The sequence below is a fragment of the Heptranchias perlo genome, chromosome 2 (assembly GCF_035084215.1).
Source record: "Heptranchias perlo isolate sHepPer1 chromosome 2, sHepPer1.hap1, whole genome shotgun sequence".
Lineage (NCBI taxonomy): Eukaryota > Metazoa > Chordata > Chondrichthyes > Hexanchiformes > Hexanchidae > Heptranchias > Heptranchias perlo.
Genome location: NC_090326.1, coordinates 82,331,530 through 82,346,768, shown reverse-complemented (window position 1 = coordinate 82,346,768; position 15,239 = coordinate 82,331,530). Strand labels below are relative to the sequence as shown.

At 39.0% G+C, this 15,239-nt stretch overlaps 1 protein-coding gene across 7 annotated transcripts in view; it reads left to right on the top strand.

The window, feature by feature from the left end:
- LOC137340905 (histone deacetylase 9-like) overlaps positions 1-15,239 on the top strand; it is a 641,963-nt gene that overhangs the window by 505,067 nt on the left and 121,657 nt on the right. For 6 of the 7 annotated variants that reach the window (XM_068003748.1, XM_068003718.1, XM_068003710.1 and 3 more), the window contains one exon: positions 11,783-11,960. In XM_068003748.1, the coding sequence (XP_067859849.1) occupies positions 11,783-11,960 (178 nt within the window). The remainder of the gene's footprint in view (positions 1-11,782; positions 11,961-15,239) is intronic. The other variant, XM_068003726.1, reaches the window with a different exon arrangement.

Sequence of the window (15,239 nt, the reverse complement as noted above, 5' to 3'; positions counted from 1 at the left end):
GTCAAAATGAATCATCAGCTATCCATGGTAACGTTGAACACGCTGTTGTCTCAGACTAATTTTGCTTTTTAACTTTAATGAGATAAAGGGTGAAGGGGCGGAGCACCCCTTGTGTTCAAAGGGTATCAAGTGGGGATCAGACCTGGTTTATCTCAACACCTGATTGGTTTGTTTGACAGATGATACACAGCTACCATCCCAGCCTGATTAATGAGGCAACATTCGGGGTGACTGGCTGGCAAACTTGGCCTCCCCCAGCAGGAGGGGGCATAAATAACTAAACCAATCCCCTCATTGATCTACTTGAGCATCACCACAAATACCATTGCACTGATTACGGTGCCGTTAATTTCCTGGCTGGGTCCTGCACTTCATTCTCTTTGATTGTTCTTCTTGATCTTGACATCAGACATTTAGGTTTCTGGAGTAAAACTGACACAGTCAGGGAAATCAGTAACATTCATTTGCTTGAGATATTTGGTGCAGAATCAAAAGGGACTCATTTACATGTTGGGTAAAGCAAAAAATGGGACTATGTAGTTCAACATAAAATGATTAGTGTATGTACAGAACGGTGCATGGTGCTTATTTGTTAAATAACATTCTCAACATGCTTTCTTTCTTAGTCAAATTATGGCCATTCTTCAGCTCATTATTAGAGTGCATAGTGTTGAGTGTCAGCAATTTAATATGCATACTGCAGTCTTCAAACAAACAACAACTGTTATAAAGTTCAGTTGGTATGACTAGCTTTTTTCCTAAGTGAATCACGCATGTAATGATTTGGATAAAATATTTTGCTAAAATGTTTAAGGTACTGCAACATAGGTTTTTTTTTTAGTAATGAAAGCAGTCTTGGTAATCCTGGGTCTTTATTGAGTAAAACAGAGAGCATGTGTGAATTTAAGAATTTATTTTGGAGTATAGAGGATCAAGGGGAAAGGCCTTTGTTGATTAATAATTGTTCATATGTCAAAAATAATATGCACATCTATAAGTTAAATGAGAGATGAAAGTGATTTTATAAAGCAGATTACAGACAGTGCAAGAATGTACTTTTAAGTTATTATCAATATTTAGCAGAAGAAATTGATTAAATATGTGGGGTGCAAAATTGAATATTGTTTCACTCGTTTCTTGGGCATGAAATGGAGGCAAAGTGCCAATGTGACAAAGGTGATCAATTTAAGGCCAAACATAATAAATGCCTTCCATTCATTTCTCACCTAAGTGATCAATCTATAGTGATTTGCTTTAAAGAACATCTCCTAACTCTGCTACTCCTGCAGAGTGATGATTCCATCCGAGATGACACCACAGAGGTTGCATACAAAATCCTCCGCATAGCCATAGTGGTGAGATGTCTTGGCGCACCTTTCATTACCATTTACCTCTGTGTGAAGCCAGCTGTTTTCTTCTCATGGCTGGGTCCTCAAAATGTTCATCCCTGTCCTGCTCAGCAGAGTTGGGAGAGGGCTTGCCGTCCGGCTCACCCTGGGCCGTCCCTGCCACAAGTAGCTTCTGTTGCCCACTGGTGCTGGGTGTTTCACTACGTGCAGACCCCTCACACGGTATGCCAATGTCTGAGCTAGTGCCTGGGAAGGGTGGAGTTCCTGACTGCTCCTCAGAGTTCTGTTCTTCTGCAGTAGCCTCTTGATGTTGAGAAGTGCCTAGAAGAAAGAGAAAAGGGAGAAGAGTTAGGATGGGAGAGACAAGCTGTACAAGATCAAGTGACAGTCTTGAGAATGCAGGTTGAAGTTGCAAAGCCTACTACGTCTGTACTGAGTTGAATGAAGGGATACCAGTAATATGCAGATACCTTTCTTGAGTATGCTACCAGCCTCTTCTTCCCCAATGCTCACGACTTTGCCTGTGTCAGTGATCTCCAGGGCTTCTTGTTTAGCCTGTGTGAGGGCGATGATGTTGGGGACTCCTCCAGCTGTCCTGTTCCTCTTTCTGGCATTAAGCGCGACCTTGTCCTGCAGAAAGAAAGGGTGAGAATTAGTGAGTGTGTGTTGAGAAGGTTAGTGGAGATGTGTGGGGCTGGTGCTAGTCGATGTGGTGAGAGGTGCAGAAGAAGCAAGATGGAATGAGGATGAGGAGGTAATGAATGTAAAGGGAAGTGAAGAAGGAGTGGTGGGACTAGTTAGTGATTGCACAAATGGTAGTATGTGAGAAGAGAATGGTGCTAGTGTGTAGTGTGAGGAGAAGAAAGGAAGAGGAGAGTGTATTTGAAATGAACAAGAGAGATGTTTTAGAATGCCCTTATGATTGTATGGTGAACGATGTGATGGACGGGAGTTAATAGTTGTGAGGGGGGGCAGAGGAGCATTGTGAGGTCCTGGTGAGAGAGGTGGAGAGATGAAGAGCTGTACTCACCCTTGCTGCTTTTGTGAGGTCATTAAACCTCTTTCTACATTGAACCGAGGTCATGGGAGTAATACTGTTGGCAGTGACCCTATCAGCCACCTCTGTCCAGGGGTGCTCTTCTTGCCCTCACTTCCTACACTAGGACTTCCAGATTGGCACCAGGAAAGTGGAGGGTTGCCCTTCCACTCATCTCTGCAGCCAACAAGTCTTCCTCAGTTGTTGAGTGAAAAGTGCCACCAGGGAATGCAACCTCGCTTTAAGAGGTCCATCCCCGCTTTAATTACAGACGGGAAAATCTGCTGGAAATTGTACGGATTGTGTGGGAGGGCTGCCCGATTCTGCGGGAAAATCAGGAGTGCATTCTGTCCTTCAAATGTTAATGAGGCCTGATAGTTAAAATGACCTTGGCCTCACACTGACATTATCAGCTTGCCCCCCACCTCCTCCGACAGTTTTCCACCATGAGTTAAAATCAGGGCTTTAGTGTTTGGGAGATTATGGGCCTGAAAGTGTGTTCATACTGTATTTCCATTTTCATTTCAATAAAATAATAAACTCTCAATTATGGAAAAATATTTGCACCGCGGAGCCTTGGAATTCCAATTTATTCTACTAAGAAGCAAAGAATTTCTGTGATTTCACACTTATTTAAGGAAACTTTATTACTGAGTATCCTACCAAAACTTTGGGGGAGTGTTAAGAATTGGGATGTGACATGATTTCAGAAAAAAAGAGTAGAATGAGAAGAAAATTGACGAAAAATATAGACAGAGCAAAGGGAAAAAAAGAAAAAAGTCCACAATGGAAACTTATTTACACATGTATCATTATTTCTTCCTAGCTCTGCTAAAATCATACCAGATTAAATAGTGCTTGATATTCCTACTTACGAGGCCCTGGGAAGGAATTTAAATGAGGATCTAGACATTAATGTTTTAAAAAAAATAAATGAGTCCCCTTGCTTTTTCCATCCTGACACAACCTAGAAAAGCACTCCTTGATTTTTATGGCGTCGGCTGCACATTGATTCAACTACCCATCACACATCTCTCCTGATCTTCGTTTCCATTGGGTTCAATGGAAATGAAAATCGGGAGAGATGTATAACTGTCGGCTGAATTGATATTGCCCGTTTTATACTATCGTCCAGAGTCAAAGTCACACTCCCTGGTATGATGGCGTCATGTATGCTGTCAGCCCTCAATACTGCACTAGTAATGGTGGATATGCCAACATGAGATGAAGACCATTTATTGGAAATGTAAGTTATCGCAGTAAGAGCAATGCTACTGAATAAAGCACACATTCAAACCATCTCAATAGCAGCTTCAGTGCCTGTGAGGCCAATTCATAAAGAAATCCTTATTTTGTCCCCCCATTTTCTCCCATTTCCCAACTAGCCCAGGGTTAGGGTTAGGCCAGCTGTAGTGTGTGAACCGCTGCCCCAGCTGACATTAGCTAACTCAACACAGACCAGGAATTGAATCTGGGATCTTTCTGATTTGTACCATTCCACACGATGCATTCTCCCAATCTGGCATTAAGAGAGATAGGGAACATTCCTTTAAACAGCACCAAAATTGTGATGTGCACCAATATAAGAGCTCTAGTGACAAATAAAAACTACAAAAAAAGTAATTAACTCCATTATCATTGTATCATATGACTACTAGGATGGTAGTAGGCGAACTAGATGGACCTTGGTCTTTTTTCATCCAAAGATCCTATCTAGACTTTGCTTTTTGAATTTTCCAAACTCTTAAGTTCTTGAGCTTAACGGTTAAAAACCCAATGGGATCTGATGATCCCCATCAATAACCCCAGCCAGGTCACCAGTGGGAGAAATTCCTGTAATGCATTGCACCCACTTGTATTCTGTCAATGACTTATATACCAGAAATGTGTTCAAAAATGTGTCATTTGCTTTCAACTTGCAACATTTTATATGTTTACAAATCATATTTTATATGGATCACAAAATCAGACAATGTTGCTAGGTTTCCACATTGTACTGATGCTCCTGTACTGTTACATTCACCAAATCACAAATGTGGGGAAGGGAATCTTCAGACCTCTTAAGAATAAAGGATATTTAATTAAATTGACTGCATAGTTAATGAAAATTTAATTAAGTCATTTATCTGTCCGAGATCAGTGCTGTTTTCTTTTAATAGTGTCTAGCTTTTCTCTAGCGGCAGACTTCAAAAAGTTCTCTGGAATGCCATTGCTAAATGAGTTATCCTTCGCCATATATCTAACATAAATAGCCCAAGGAGCTTCTGAAATAGAATCATAATGTCAAAAATTTCTTTGAAAGGTTTGCCACACTTCGCTAATATTGTATTTCTTTAATCGCTGCTCTTTATGCGTTCGCCTGACCTTGCTACACTGGGCAGAAAGCACGCTGCATTATCAAAGCCCTTCACCCCTGAGAGAGTGAATGGCCCTTTTGGAGACTTCCTGCCTCTGACAGCTGAAAGGAATTACTATAAACACTGTTTGCTGTCTTGCGGGCACTGTGCTGTCCGATTGTTGTGACTCTTCTTTATAGAGGTTGCAGTGGTCAGTAATTGCTTAACATTAGGAGAATGCCTCATTTAGAGATAATTGATTTATTTTGAGAGAGGCCACAAAAATGGCCTCATAATCAATAGATCATTTTGTCAAAACATGTCTAACTTCCTGATTTTTTTTAAAAATCAACAACAAAGCCTGTGGCCATATTAAACGATATGGGAAAGAAAGAAAGATTACCAAATTATTTGTGAGAATGTGATAGGTAATGTAACAGGAGAAAGTTTGTATCGTTACTGTAAATAACATTCCATACTTTCAGCACCATCAGAATGTGTGTGTCCCTAAGTTGACTACTACCTCAGAAAAACTGCCATTGTCTTATCTGTGATCTGTGTAATATGGTTGGCAGTACACTCAAAGTAGGTGCAAAGTGCCGCTTTTTAAAATAAATATCCACAAAGTGATTAGAAATTCAAAAGAAGATCCTTCAGGATGACACTCCATTCCACAAGCAGGGAGGAAATACTGAAATGGTTGCCTGATATTCACCCTTCTCTGTACCTGTATTTCATATTGGCTGTTGAGAGTGGCATTAACCACTGGTGTGGAGATGCCAAGGCTATTAAAGCATTTCCTGTTGGCTATTAAGAGTGGCACAAAATAATTGGTATAGAGATGCCCATAATAAACAGGTTCTATGGTGAAATAAAGGGAAAGAGATAAAAGTGACTGAGAACTTCCTGCTCACTGCCAAAATTCTTTCAGCTTTTGTCCACTCTGGTGTAGGTGACACATTTTAGATGTAATACAAACTACGTAAAAGTTTCATATTTTTGAATTTTTACAACATCCTGAAATATCTAAACCTCTTCTTTGCAGTTTTACAGTTGCAAGCATTTCAGACATTGCTTGAGAAAATAAATCAAATAAAGTGACACCACAGTGCAGGTCCCTTTTAAGGAAACAGTATGGTCACATTAGCAAGGTTCGGATTGGGTACTTGGATAAGCCAGCAGCAGCTTTCTCTGCCATCATTTAATATGGCATCAAATAGTGGGGTAGAAATTGGAACTTGTTATGTCCATTTTATGCAAGTAAAATGGGCTCTCCGTGTGTCAATTGCTGGACCAATGTCCCTGCGCCCGTGGGACGTCTGAAAGACATCCAACCTACCATTGAGTTGGGTCATTTTTCAGGTATCCCTGATGCCGTCTAAAACAGGCGTTAGGGCCTTACTTATGTAAGTAAGGGACCTAACTTCTGCTTTAGGCCCACTCTGGGAAGTTGGAATTCATAGAATGGAGCAGGTGCCGAGCCTTCAGTGGCCGCTGGGGCTGCCAACAAAAGGTAAGTTTTAATTTAAAAAAAATAAAAAATTGTTGCTGTGGAGCCAGGTGCAGCAGAAGGACAGTATCCTGATCCTCCGTTGCTGCTCCACCCCCTCCCCGGGACTTACCTTTGGGCCACTGCGTGTGACAGGTGCCGGCAACTCGCCCAATTAATAGTAACGAGGCCCAAGGCTCAATTTCAGAGCAGCTTCTGACCTCCCGGCTCGGGGGCTCGCTCCGTGCGTTGTGCCTATGTAAGAATACGGGCCTAGAGGAATTTCAACCCCTGTGGCCTTCAAATTATACTCTGGAATAATAGTTTAGGAATGGTTAACATGGTCATCTAAAACATTTATGACTGCAATTATTGCAGAGATGTTAGCCAATTTATATGGGTTCATGCCTCGGTTAAAATAGTACAGAAAGGAATTTCGAATGAGCATGTTAAGCTAATATGTTAGGCTAATATCCCACAACCTTATTTCAGGGCTTAAAATGTGTTGCACAGCTTTCATAATGCATGTTGTTTAAATAAAATAATAATCTGAGGCACAAACAATTAGTGATAGGATGATGTTATTGCATCATCAATTTCATCATTACATTCTTTTATACATATTGTAGCGTCTCACAATGTAACTTTGTAAATACTATAAACAATGCCTTAATACCTAAAGAAAAATGCCGTGGCAAAAATAGCAATTCCCTTAAAATGATCTAAACGGGGAACAAAATGCAGAAGCATGTCAGGCATATTTTAATCCAAGCTTGTCTCTTCTTTGTGTTTCAGTATCGCAAGCCTTCCTTGTTTGAATTGGTGACAGGCCTCATCATTTAGTGTATATTATGGAACCCAGGAAAATCCAGTACTTTTGGAGCAGATTCCTGGTCAAAGTGACAGTAGATGATACATTGCTTCATACATGTGAACTAAATGTAAATATCTATTGAACATGACCATATCTGTAATGGAAACAAACAAGGATTCCACTGTGATTCATAATTCTCTGTCACATAAATATCAATATTCTTATTTTAAAGTTAAGTTTTTTAACCAGAGACTAATATTCTCGCCTACATCAACCCAAGGTGACCTCAGTTTGCAGTTGCTTGCTCTGCACAATCACTGATCCAGATAATATCATGGCAAGATTGACTTCAGGATTTTGGAGCATTATAGATATCAGTAGACATGGAGAAGGAACTTTGTCAGTTTTCATCAGCCATTTTGAGGTGCATAAATGATCTTTAGAATGAGCTGTAAAAAGTCCAGGCTGTTTTCAGTAGTGATGGCATTTAAATGACCCAGCTATGGATGAGTGCATCACTGGGAATATGCAGAAGCCAGCATCAAGGTCAACTTGGCAGGCCGCTCATTGTGATGACATAGAAATTTCAAAGTCTACTCCTAGCATCCTGTTTGATGCGATAGGGTTGATAAGATCTCAAACAAAAGCTAAAATGGAGCTCCAGTTTGCTTATCCCAAAAGGAGACACTGGAAGAGCAGCTATTTAGTGAGAAATCCTGAACGTAGTTAGAGCTAATTTGCCTTGTTAGAAAGTGCTGATCAATAGCACACAAAAGAAGCTGAACTCTGATGAGGATGGGACGGCAATGGGATCATCTGGGTCATTTCAGCAGGCAGAGCCCACATATCTAATGTGATTGCAGGAAATCTGCACAGTACCAACATTGCCTGTAACACATCAAGGACAGCAGAGCAGAATAGTTACTTTAAGCTTCTGAAGAACATTCAAGCTCGGTAAAGAAATTTTGTACAAATTCACAGGATGTACTGGTGTTAAAGTCATCTCGAACTTTATAAGGAATCTTAACTGTAGAGAAACAAAGCAGCTTGGGTGCAATTGATTTAATCTAGTCTCAGTAGGATAAAAAAAATTTCACACTACTGTTTCTGTCACATTATTAACCTTCTGGTAGCTGTCAGATAACAGATTAAATAGACATTTTTTAAACCTCATAGCTTCCAGATGTCAAATGAAATTTGTCACAAGAGTTAAACTCTCCAATCTTCTGGTAAATTTGAATCTTGATGTGCAAATTAACAACATATTTCACACCTAAATCTGAAAATGATCTGTGCACAGTAAAGGCAGCATGGATTAACTCTTTTGAGCATTACGTTAGAATTTTATAGTGAACGGTATTCAGAATTAATTTCATGAGTACAGTAATAAATTTTAGGCTGTGTTTTATTTTGATGAAATGTAATAATTCTTCAAATACATTGGACCAGAATTTCCTGTCAAAATAAGGGTGAGGCTAATGAAGCTCACTGTTATTTATGTGCGAATCGCACAGCAACTTCAGGGGAGGAGCAGGTGCACGGTTAAACATGGAAATCCAAAAGTTGCTGTCCGAGATGCGCAGCTCAGCCGCTAGCTTCACGAAAACAGCATCTTGTTGTCTTCCTCGCCATTGGAGTAAATTGAACGGCGTGAAGTTCCAGTACTTGTGTGGTAGATACAAACTAAACTCACCATAGATTAGGGCTTGTCCATTTAAGCCTAAGTACCTTTTCAATGTCTGATAAGTGTTAATTACTGCCAAACAACCTCTCTGGCACTGAAATGTAACTATTACAAGTGTGGAGACTCATACCTTCAGGTTTTAATTGTTATTGGAGATTTTTTTTTAAAATGTTAATTTTTTAAAACTTTTTCAGTCAGTCTCCTTTTTATCTCTCTTAATCCAATCTTTCTTTCCCTCTATTTCTCTTTCTGTACCTGATTTGACATTGAATTCACTATTCTAACTTACACTTTCTTGTTCAGATGCTGCGCTGTTCATTTAACAATCCTTCAATCTGTTTGGTTAAGGAGATACACAGTTGCTTGCCCTGGTCACACAGATCCCAGACGCCCTGTAGAGGGCGTCATGCCGTTTCCATCTCATACTTCCAGCAACTTGCAGCACAAAATCACATGGAAATTAAACGAGCACGGGCAAGTCCAACTTGCGGGCGCTGTTACAGCAAATTCTGGGCCATTAAGTTGGTAAACACTGGAATATTCAGTACAACTACATTTTCTTCTTTAATTCTATTATAACATAATTGTCACATACGTTTGGGAATTTCCAATCTTTAGATTTCAATAAACATCTTACAGTCAGCCGCAGTTATCATGTGACATGGCTGGTGAGGTTATTTGCAATAGGTCTTTAACTGAGCAAAGTCAATTTTAATCAATAGTTTTTTAATTTTACTAGCCAGAGAAAATAGGTTGGCTTTGCTTTATGATGCCGCTTTATGATGTGGTATAACTGGAATTTCCCACACAAGCATGGCCGTAATTTTAACTCTGGGCAATGTTATAAAACAGGCGATATCAGATTGGCTGCCCATTATATACCCTGGCTAATTTTCCTTTCCAATGAAGTCAAAAATTAAATTTACCCCATGTGTTTCAATACATAGGAATTTAATATTACTATTGGTGTTTATTTACAAGGTTTGTAAGAACCACATAAAGTTTGTGATAGCTGGAGCATATTTGAAGCATATAATACCACCCGATAACTGTCTGTAACATTAATGTCAGACCTTTAAAATTATGATTGTGATTGTTGGTTGTTCTTTTATTACATCACAGTTGACCCCAGTCCTATCCTCACACACGTATACTTTCCAGTGACTAACAATCAATCTTTTTTGTGAGATTTAATAACGCTTTAAATATTATTGAATTTATAAATGCTTTTTGATGAGAAAGAGACATGTGTTCTGAAAGTGGGAACCCTGGATGATTTTTTTTCTCATTAATCCAGGGGTGCTGAGTTCAGTCGTCGCACCCCAGCTGAGATCAGTTACCTCAGCACAGACTAAGGATGACACCTGGGCCTTCCTGGTCTATTTGGCTCAGTATCAGTACCACATAACATGGGACATCGACTCACTGAGACACCAGGGCCACAGTCATAATTCTTTTAAACTGGCGAAGCTGAACATTATGGCTTTCTGGCATTTTAGGTGTTCTAATAGCCGTTTAGGCTGTGGATTTACTTTAAATTGTTGTTTGTGCAGATGTGTCATGATACAGTGAGTCGCTCTTGACTTTTGATTAATAGCATACCTGGTATAAGAAATTCATTTGTTTCAATACTGCACAAATTGTTCTTAATTCTGAAAAATGTAGTACGTACTGCAAAGCAAGCAGTGTTATCACAGTTCAGATGGGGGAATGCTAATGTAATGTCACCTTAGGTGAACTAGGGCAGCAACTAATAGAAACGCATTGGAACTGGGCACCATCTTGGAAGCCAAGATCCTTTCCTTATTACTGCTCTCTTTGACAATGTAATAATGTGTGACAGAGCAGTAAAACTGACTCCTGACTAAAGTGTGCAAGAGTTATTGGATTTTCACAGTAACCTCAGGAATTCATTTCTGTTGTTGCAATATGCTTTATATAATATTATGTTTATAACAATTTACAGGATAACATGCAATTTAATTGCCATTAAAAGCTGTTACTGATTTAACTTAACCACATGCTCTGGAGATCTGACTCATGAAATTTGTAAACGAGGAGTGCAGCCATCTTGGAATAAGCAATCATCTAATTCCATTATTTTTTGCAAATTGAATCTTATAGTAAATATTGTACCAGCTTTAACATACTCAACAGTTTGAGTGCTGACTATATAAGTTAAAGCATATGTCAAAGAAAATTACTTACTGTAATTTTTATTTAATGGGATGTATGCAATGCTCTAAATTATACACTCTTGGCACTTGCACATAATGAAGTGTATTCTTAAATTGGTAAATGAATTGTTGTACATAAGAAATTTTAAAATTAATGTTAAATATGCACTAAAAAGCTTTAAATGGCTGTGAAGCATTCTAATAACGCAATACACTTAAAGCTTGTGCTAGCATATAGTGTTTAGTTTCCCTCTCCCACTGCATTCTACTCCAAGATACGATATCTCTCTTGTATAAATCTATTTCCAATTTCAGCTTACATTAGTCCTTTATACTACTTCTGGCTCTGTGATTGGGAGGACAAGGCATCACAAGATCAAGATTACCTGATTGTATAAACTGAGCACCAGAAGAGTTCATAGTGGAAAAAACTGAAATGCTTAGACTAAATACTATCCAATAGCAATACATAAATGTCCTGCATCATTAAAGAAGTTTCCAATTTCAAGGTGTTATCACACCCATTGGATTATAAAATGACATCCACAGTGCCATAATGTTACATTTTTTAATTTTGATATTTTTGTAAAATAATATCTGAATTTTGCTCTTTATTATTTTATATAATGAACTTGTCACACAGCTGTCACATATTTCATATAAAGAATACTGTCTCAGAAAATAATTGATGATACCAAGAAGATTCTCATACTAATTGGTCATAGTGACTGACAGTGTGAGAACATCTGTTGAAGGGATTTATTGACTAGGCCTCAGGTCTTCACAGTGTTTATTATGGTTCTGACCTAATGAACTTAATTTGTTGACATGTTTCTCCAAGTGTCTTATTTGATCCCTCTCACATTTCTTCCTACTGTGTTGTTTCTATGGTAACAGCAGCTCCTGGATCATCAGCGCATCCACCAACTTCGAGTGTACCAAGCTCAGACGGCTATGGTTGGCATGACAGGATTAGACAAACACAGGCCTGTTTCCAGGACACAGTCCTCCCCTGCTGCTTCCACATTACCACATCCTTCTACGGACCATCCCATCAGGCACGTCTATACCACTGGTAGGAGTCCCAAAGGAATTCTTTAATAGGCGCTCTAAATTCAGTATTCTTAGGAGCTCAACAGATTCCAATGCTGTAAATAACACAAATTGCACTTTTGTTATACTTCTGTTATTATTTGTTTTATTTACTGTTTGATGTCACTCAAATCGTCAATTATTCAAAATCAGTGGTAAACTGACCAGTCGGCATTAATTTGGTCCATACTCTTTTTTTAATCTCACCTGTGCGCTCACAACCTATTTCAAATTAAAAAAGCCTGGAACTCATTCTGTCAAACTACTACTACTGGATGTTGTGTCTGAATGTGCAGGTTCTGTATATTGACAAAATTGTAGTAGTAAACTTTCTAGCTCACATTATCAACCAATAGTCCCTGAGAGAATCATAACTCAAATTAAACTGACAAATCTTTCAGCACAGATGGGGAGAGAAAAAGACACGTGATTTGATTTCATGTTATTTTGGAAGATTAAAGAGGTTCACACTCAGTAAAAATGTAAATAAATTGAAGGATAATTTCAAAGTAACTCAAACAATATCAACTATTGCTGTTGTGATTTAATGAGAAAATCCATCAATTCTGCAGTATTTTTGCTGTTGGGAATTTGTCTTTTTTTTAGAAAGGGTATGTTACTTTTAAGAATTGGCCTTTCTATCTTTGTAGATCCACTTCTGTTGTATTTAATACGGCAGAAATTATTCTCTGTAAACTTCCAGTAATTAATGTTCAAAAGTACAGGTAGAGAAATGTACAGAATCAGTAGGAAATACATAATTATGTATTCAGAGAATAAACAGTAAGTTGTAATTTTGCTCTACATTTGATTTTGGAGTACTGTCCTCAAAAGCTTATTTAATTTGCCTATTTTCTAAACTGACTGAACAAAAACTGCACCTCACCTTTTTATTGTTTTCAATCTTATATGACTCACAGGGTGCGATTTAACATTTTGCTGCAGCACTGTACTGTTCCATCACTACTAAAAGTTGTGTTGAGCTGTTATGGAAATTCAGTCTATCATTGGGTTACATGGAATTTGTGTGCTGCAGAACATTATGTTGGAACATAGGAACATAGGAACAGGAGTAGGCCATTCAGCCCCTCGTGCCTGCTCCGCCATTTGATAAGATCATGGCTGATCTGTGATCTAACTCCATATACCTGCCTTTGGCCCATATCCCTTAATACCTTTGGTTGCCAAAAAGCTATCTATCTCAGATTTAAATTTAGCAGTTGAGCTAGTATCAATTGCTGTTTGCGGAAGAGAGTTCCAAACTTCTACAACCCTTTGTGTGTAGAAATGTTTTCTAATCTCGCTCCTGAAAGGTCTGGCTCTAATTGTTAGACTGTGCCCCCTACTCCTAAAATCCCCAACCAGCAGAAATAGTTTCTCTCTATCCACCCTATCTGTTCCCCTTAATATCTTATAAACTTCGATCAGATCACCCCTTAACCTTCTAAACTCTAGAGAATACAACCCCAATTTGTGTAATCTCTCCTTGTAACTTAACCCTTGAAGTCCGGGTATCATTCTAGTAAACCTACGCTGCACTCCCTCCAAGGCCAATATGTCCTTCCGAAGGTGCGGTGCCCAGAACTTCTCACAGTATTCCAGCTGCAGTCTAACCAGGATTTTGTATAGCTGCAGCATAACTTCTGCCCCCTTGTACTCTAGTCCTCTAGATATAAAGGCCAACATTCCATTAGCCTTCTTGATTATTTTCTGCACCTGTTCACGACACTTCAATGATCCATGTACTTGAACCCCTAAGTCCCTTTGGACATCCATTGTTTTTAACTTTTTACCATTTAGAAAGTACCCTGTTCTATCCATTTTTGATCCAAAGTGGATGACCTCACATTTGTTTACATTGAATTCCATTGGCACAGTTTTGCCCATTCACCTAATCTATCAATATCGCTTTGTAATTTTATGTTTTCATCTACACTGCTTACAATGCCACCAATCTTTGTGTCATCGGCAAACTTAGATATGAGGCTTTCTATGCCTTCATCTAAGTCGTTAATAAATATTGTGAATAATTGAGGCCCCAAGACAGATCCCTGCGGGACTCCACTAATCACATCCTGCCAATGTGAGTACCTACCCATTATCCCTACTCTCTGTCGCCTTTCACTCAGCCAACTTCCTAACCAAGTCCGTACTTTTCCCTCGATTCCATGGGCTTCTATCTTAGCTAACAGTCTCTTATGTGGGACCTTATCAAATGCCTTCTGGAAGTCCATATAAATAACATCCATTGACATTCCCCTGACCACTACTTTAGTCACCTCTTCAAAAAATTCAATCAGGTTTGTCAGGCACGACCTACCTTTCACAAATCCATGCTGGCTCTCTCTGATTAACTGAAAATTCTCGAGGTGTTCAGTCACCCTATCCTTAATTATAGACTCCAGCATTTTCCCCACAACAGATGTTAGGCTAACTGGTCTATAATTCCCTGGTTTCCCTCTCTCGCCTTTCTTAAAAAGCGGAGTGACATGTGCAATTTTCCAATCTAGAGGGACAGTTCCTGAATCTAGAGAACTTTGAAAGGTTATAGTTAGGGCATCCGCAATGTGCTCACCTACTTCCTTTAAAACCCTGTGATGGAAACCATCTGGTCCTGGGGATTTGTTACTCTTTAGTGCTATTATTTTCTTCATTACTGTTGCTTTACTTATGTTAATTTTATCGAGTCCCTCTTCCCGATTCAATGTTAGTTTTCTTGAGATTTCCGGCATGCTATCCTCTTTTTCTACTGTAAATACTGACGCAAAGTAATTGTTCAACATGTCTGCCATTTCCCCATTGTCAATGACAATATCCCCACTTTCAGTTTTTAAGGGGCCAACACTGGTCCTGACCACCCTCTTTTTGCTAATATAATTATAAAAGTTCTTCGTATTGGTTTTGATATCCCTTGCAAGTTTCTTTTCATACTCTCTTTTTGTAGTTCTTACTATCTGTTTTATGACCCTTTGTTGATCTTTGTATCTTTCCCATTCACCAGGATCTGTGCCATTTTTTGCCTTTTTGTATGCCCTTTCCTTACGTCTTATACTGTCCCTTACCTCTTTAGTTGTCCATGACTGTTTTTTTTGGCAAGTAGAGTTCTTGCCCCTCAGGGGTATAAACCAATTCTGTATCCTATTGGACCAATGTAGCGCTCACATAAATGCGATGTAAGTGATAAATTGGACATAATGTTATGGCTGAACGTCCTATTCACTGTACAGAAGAGGAAAGATCACATTGAGAGGCCTGCCTCTGT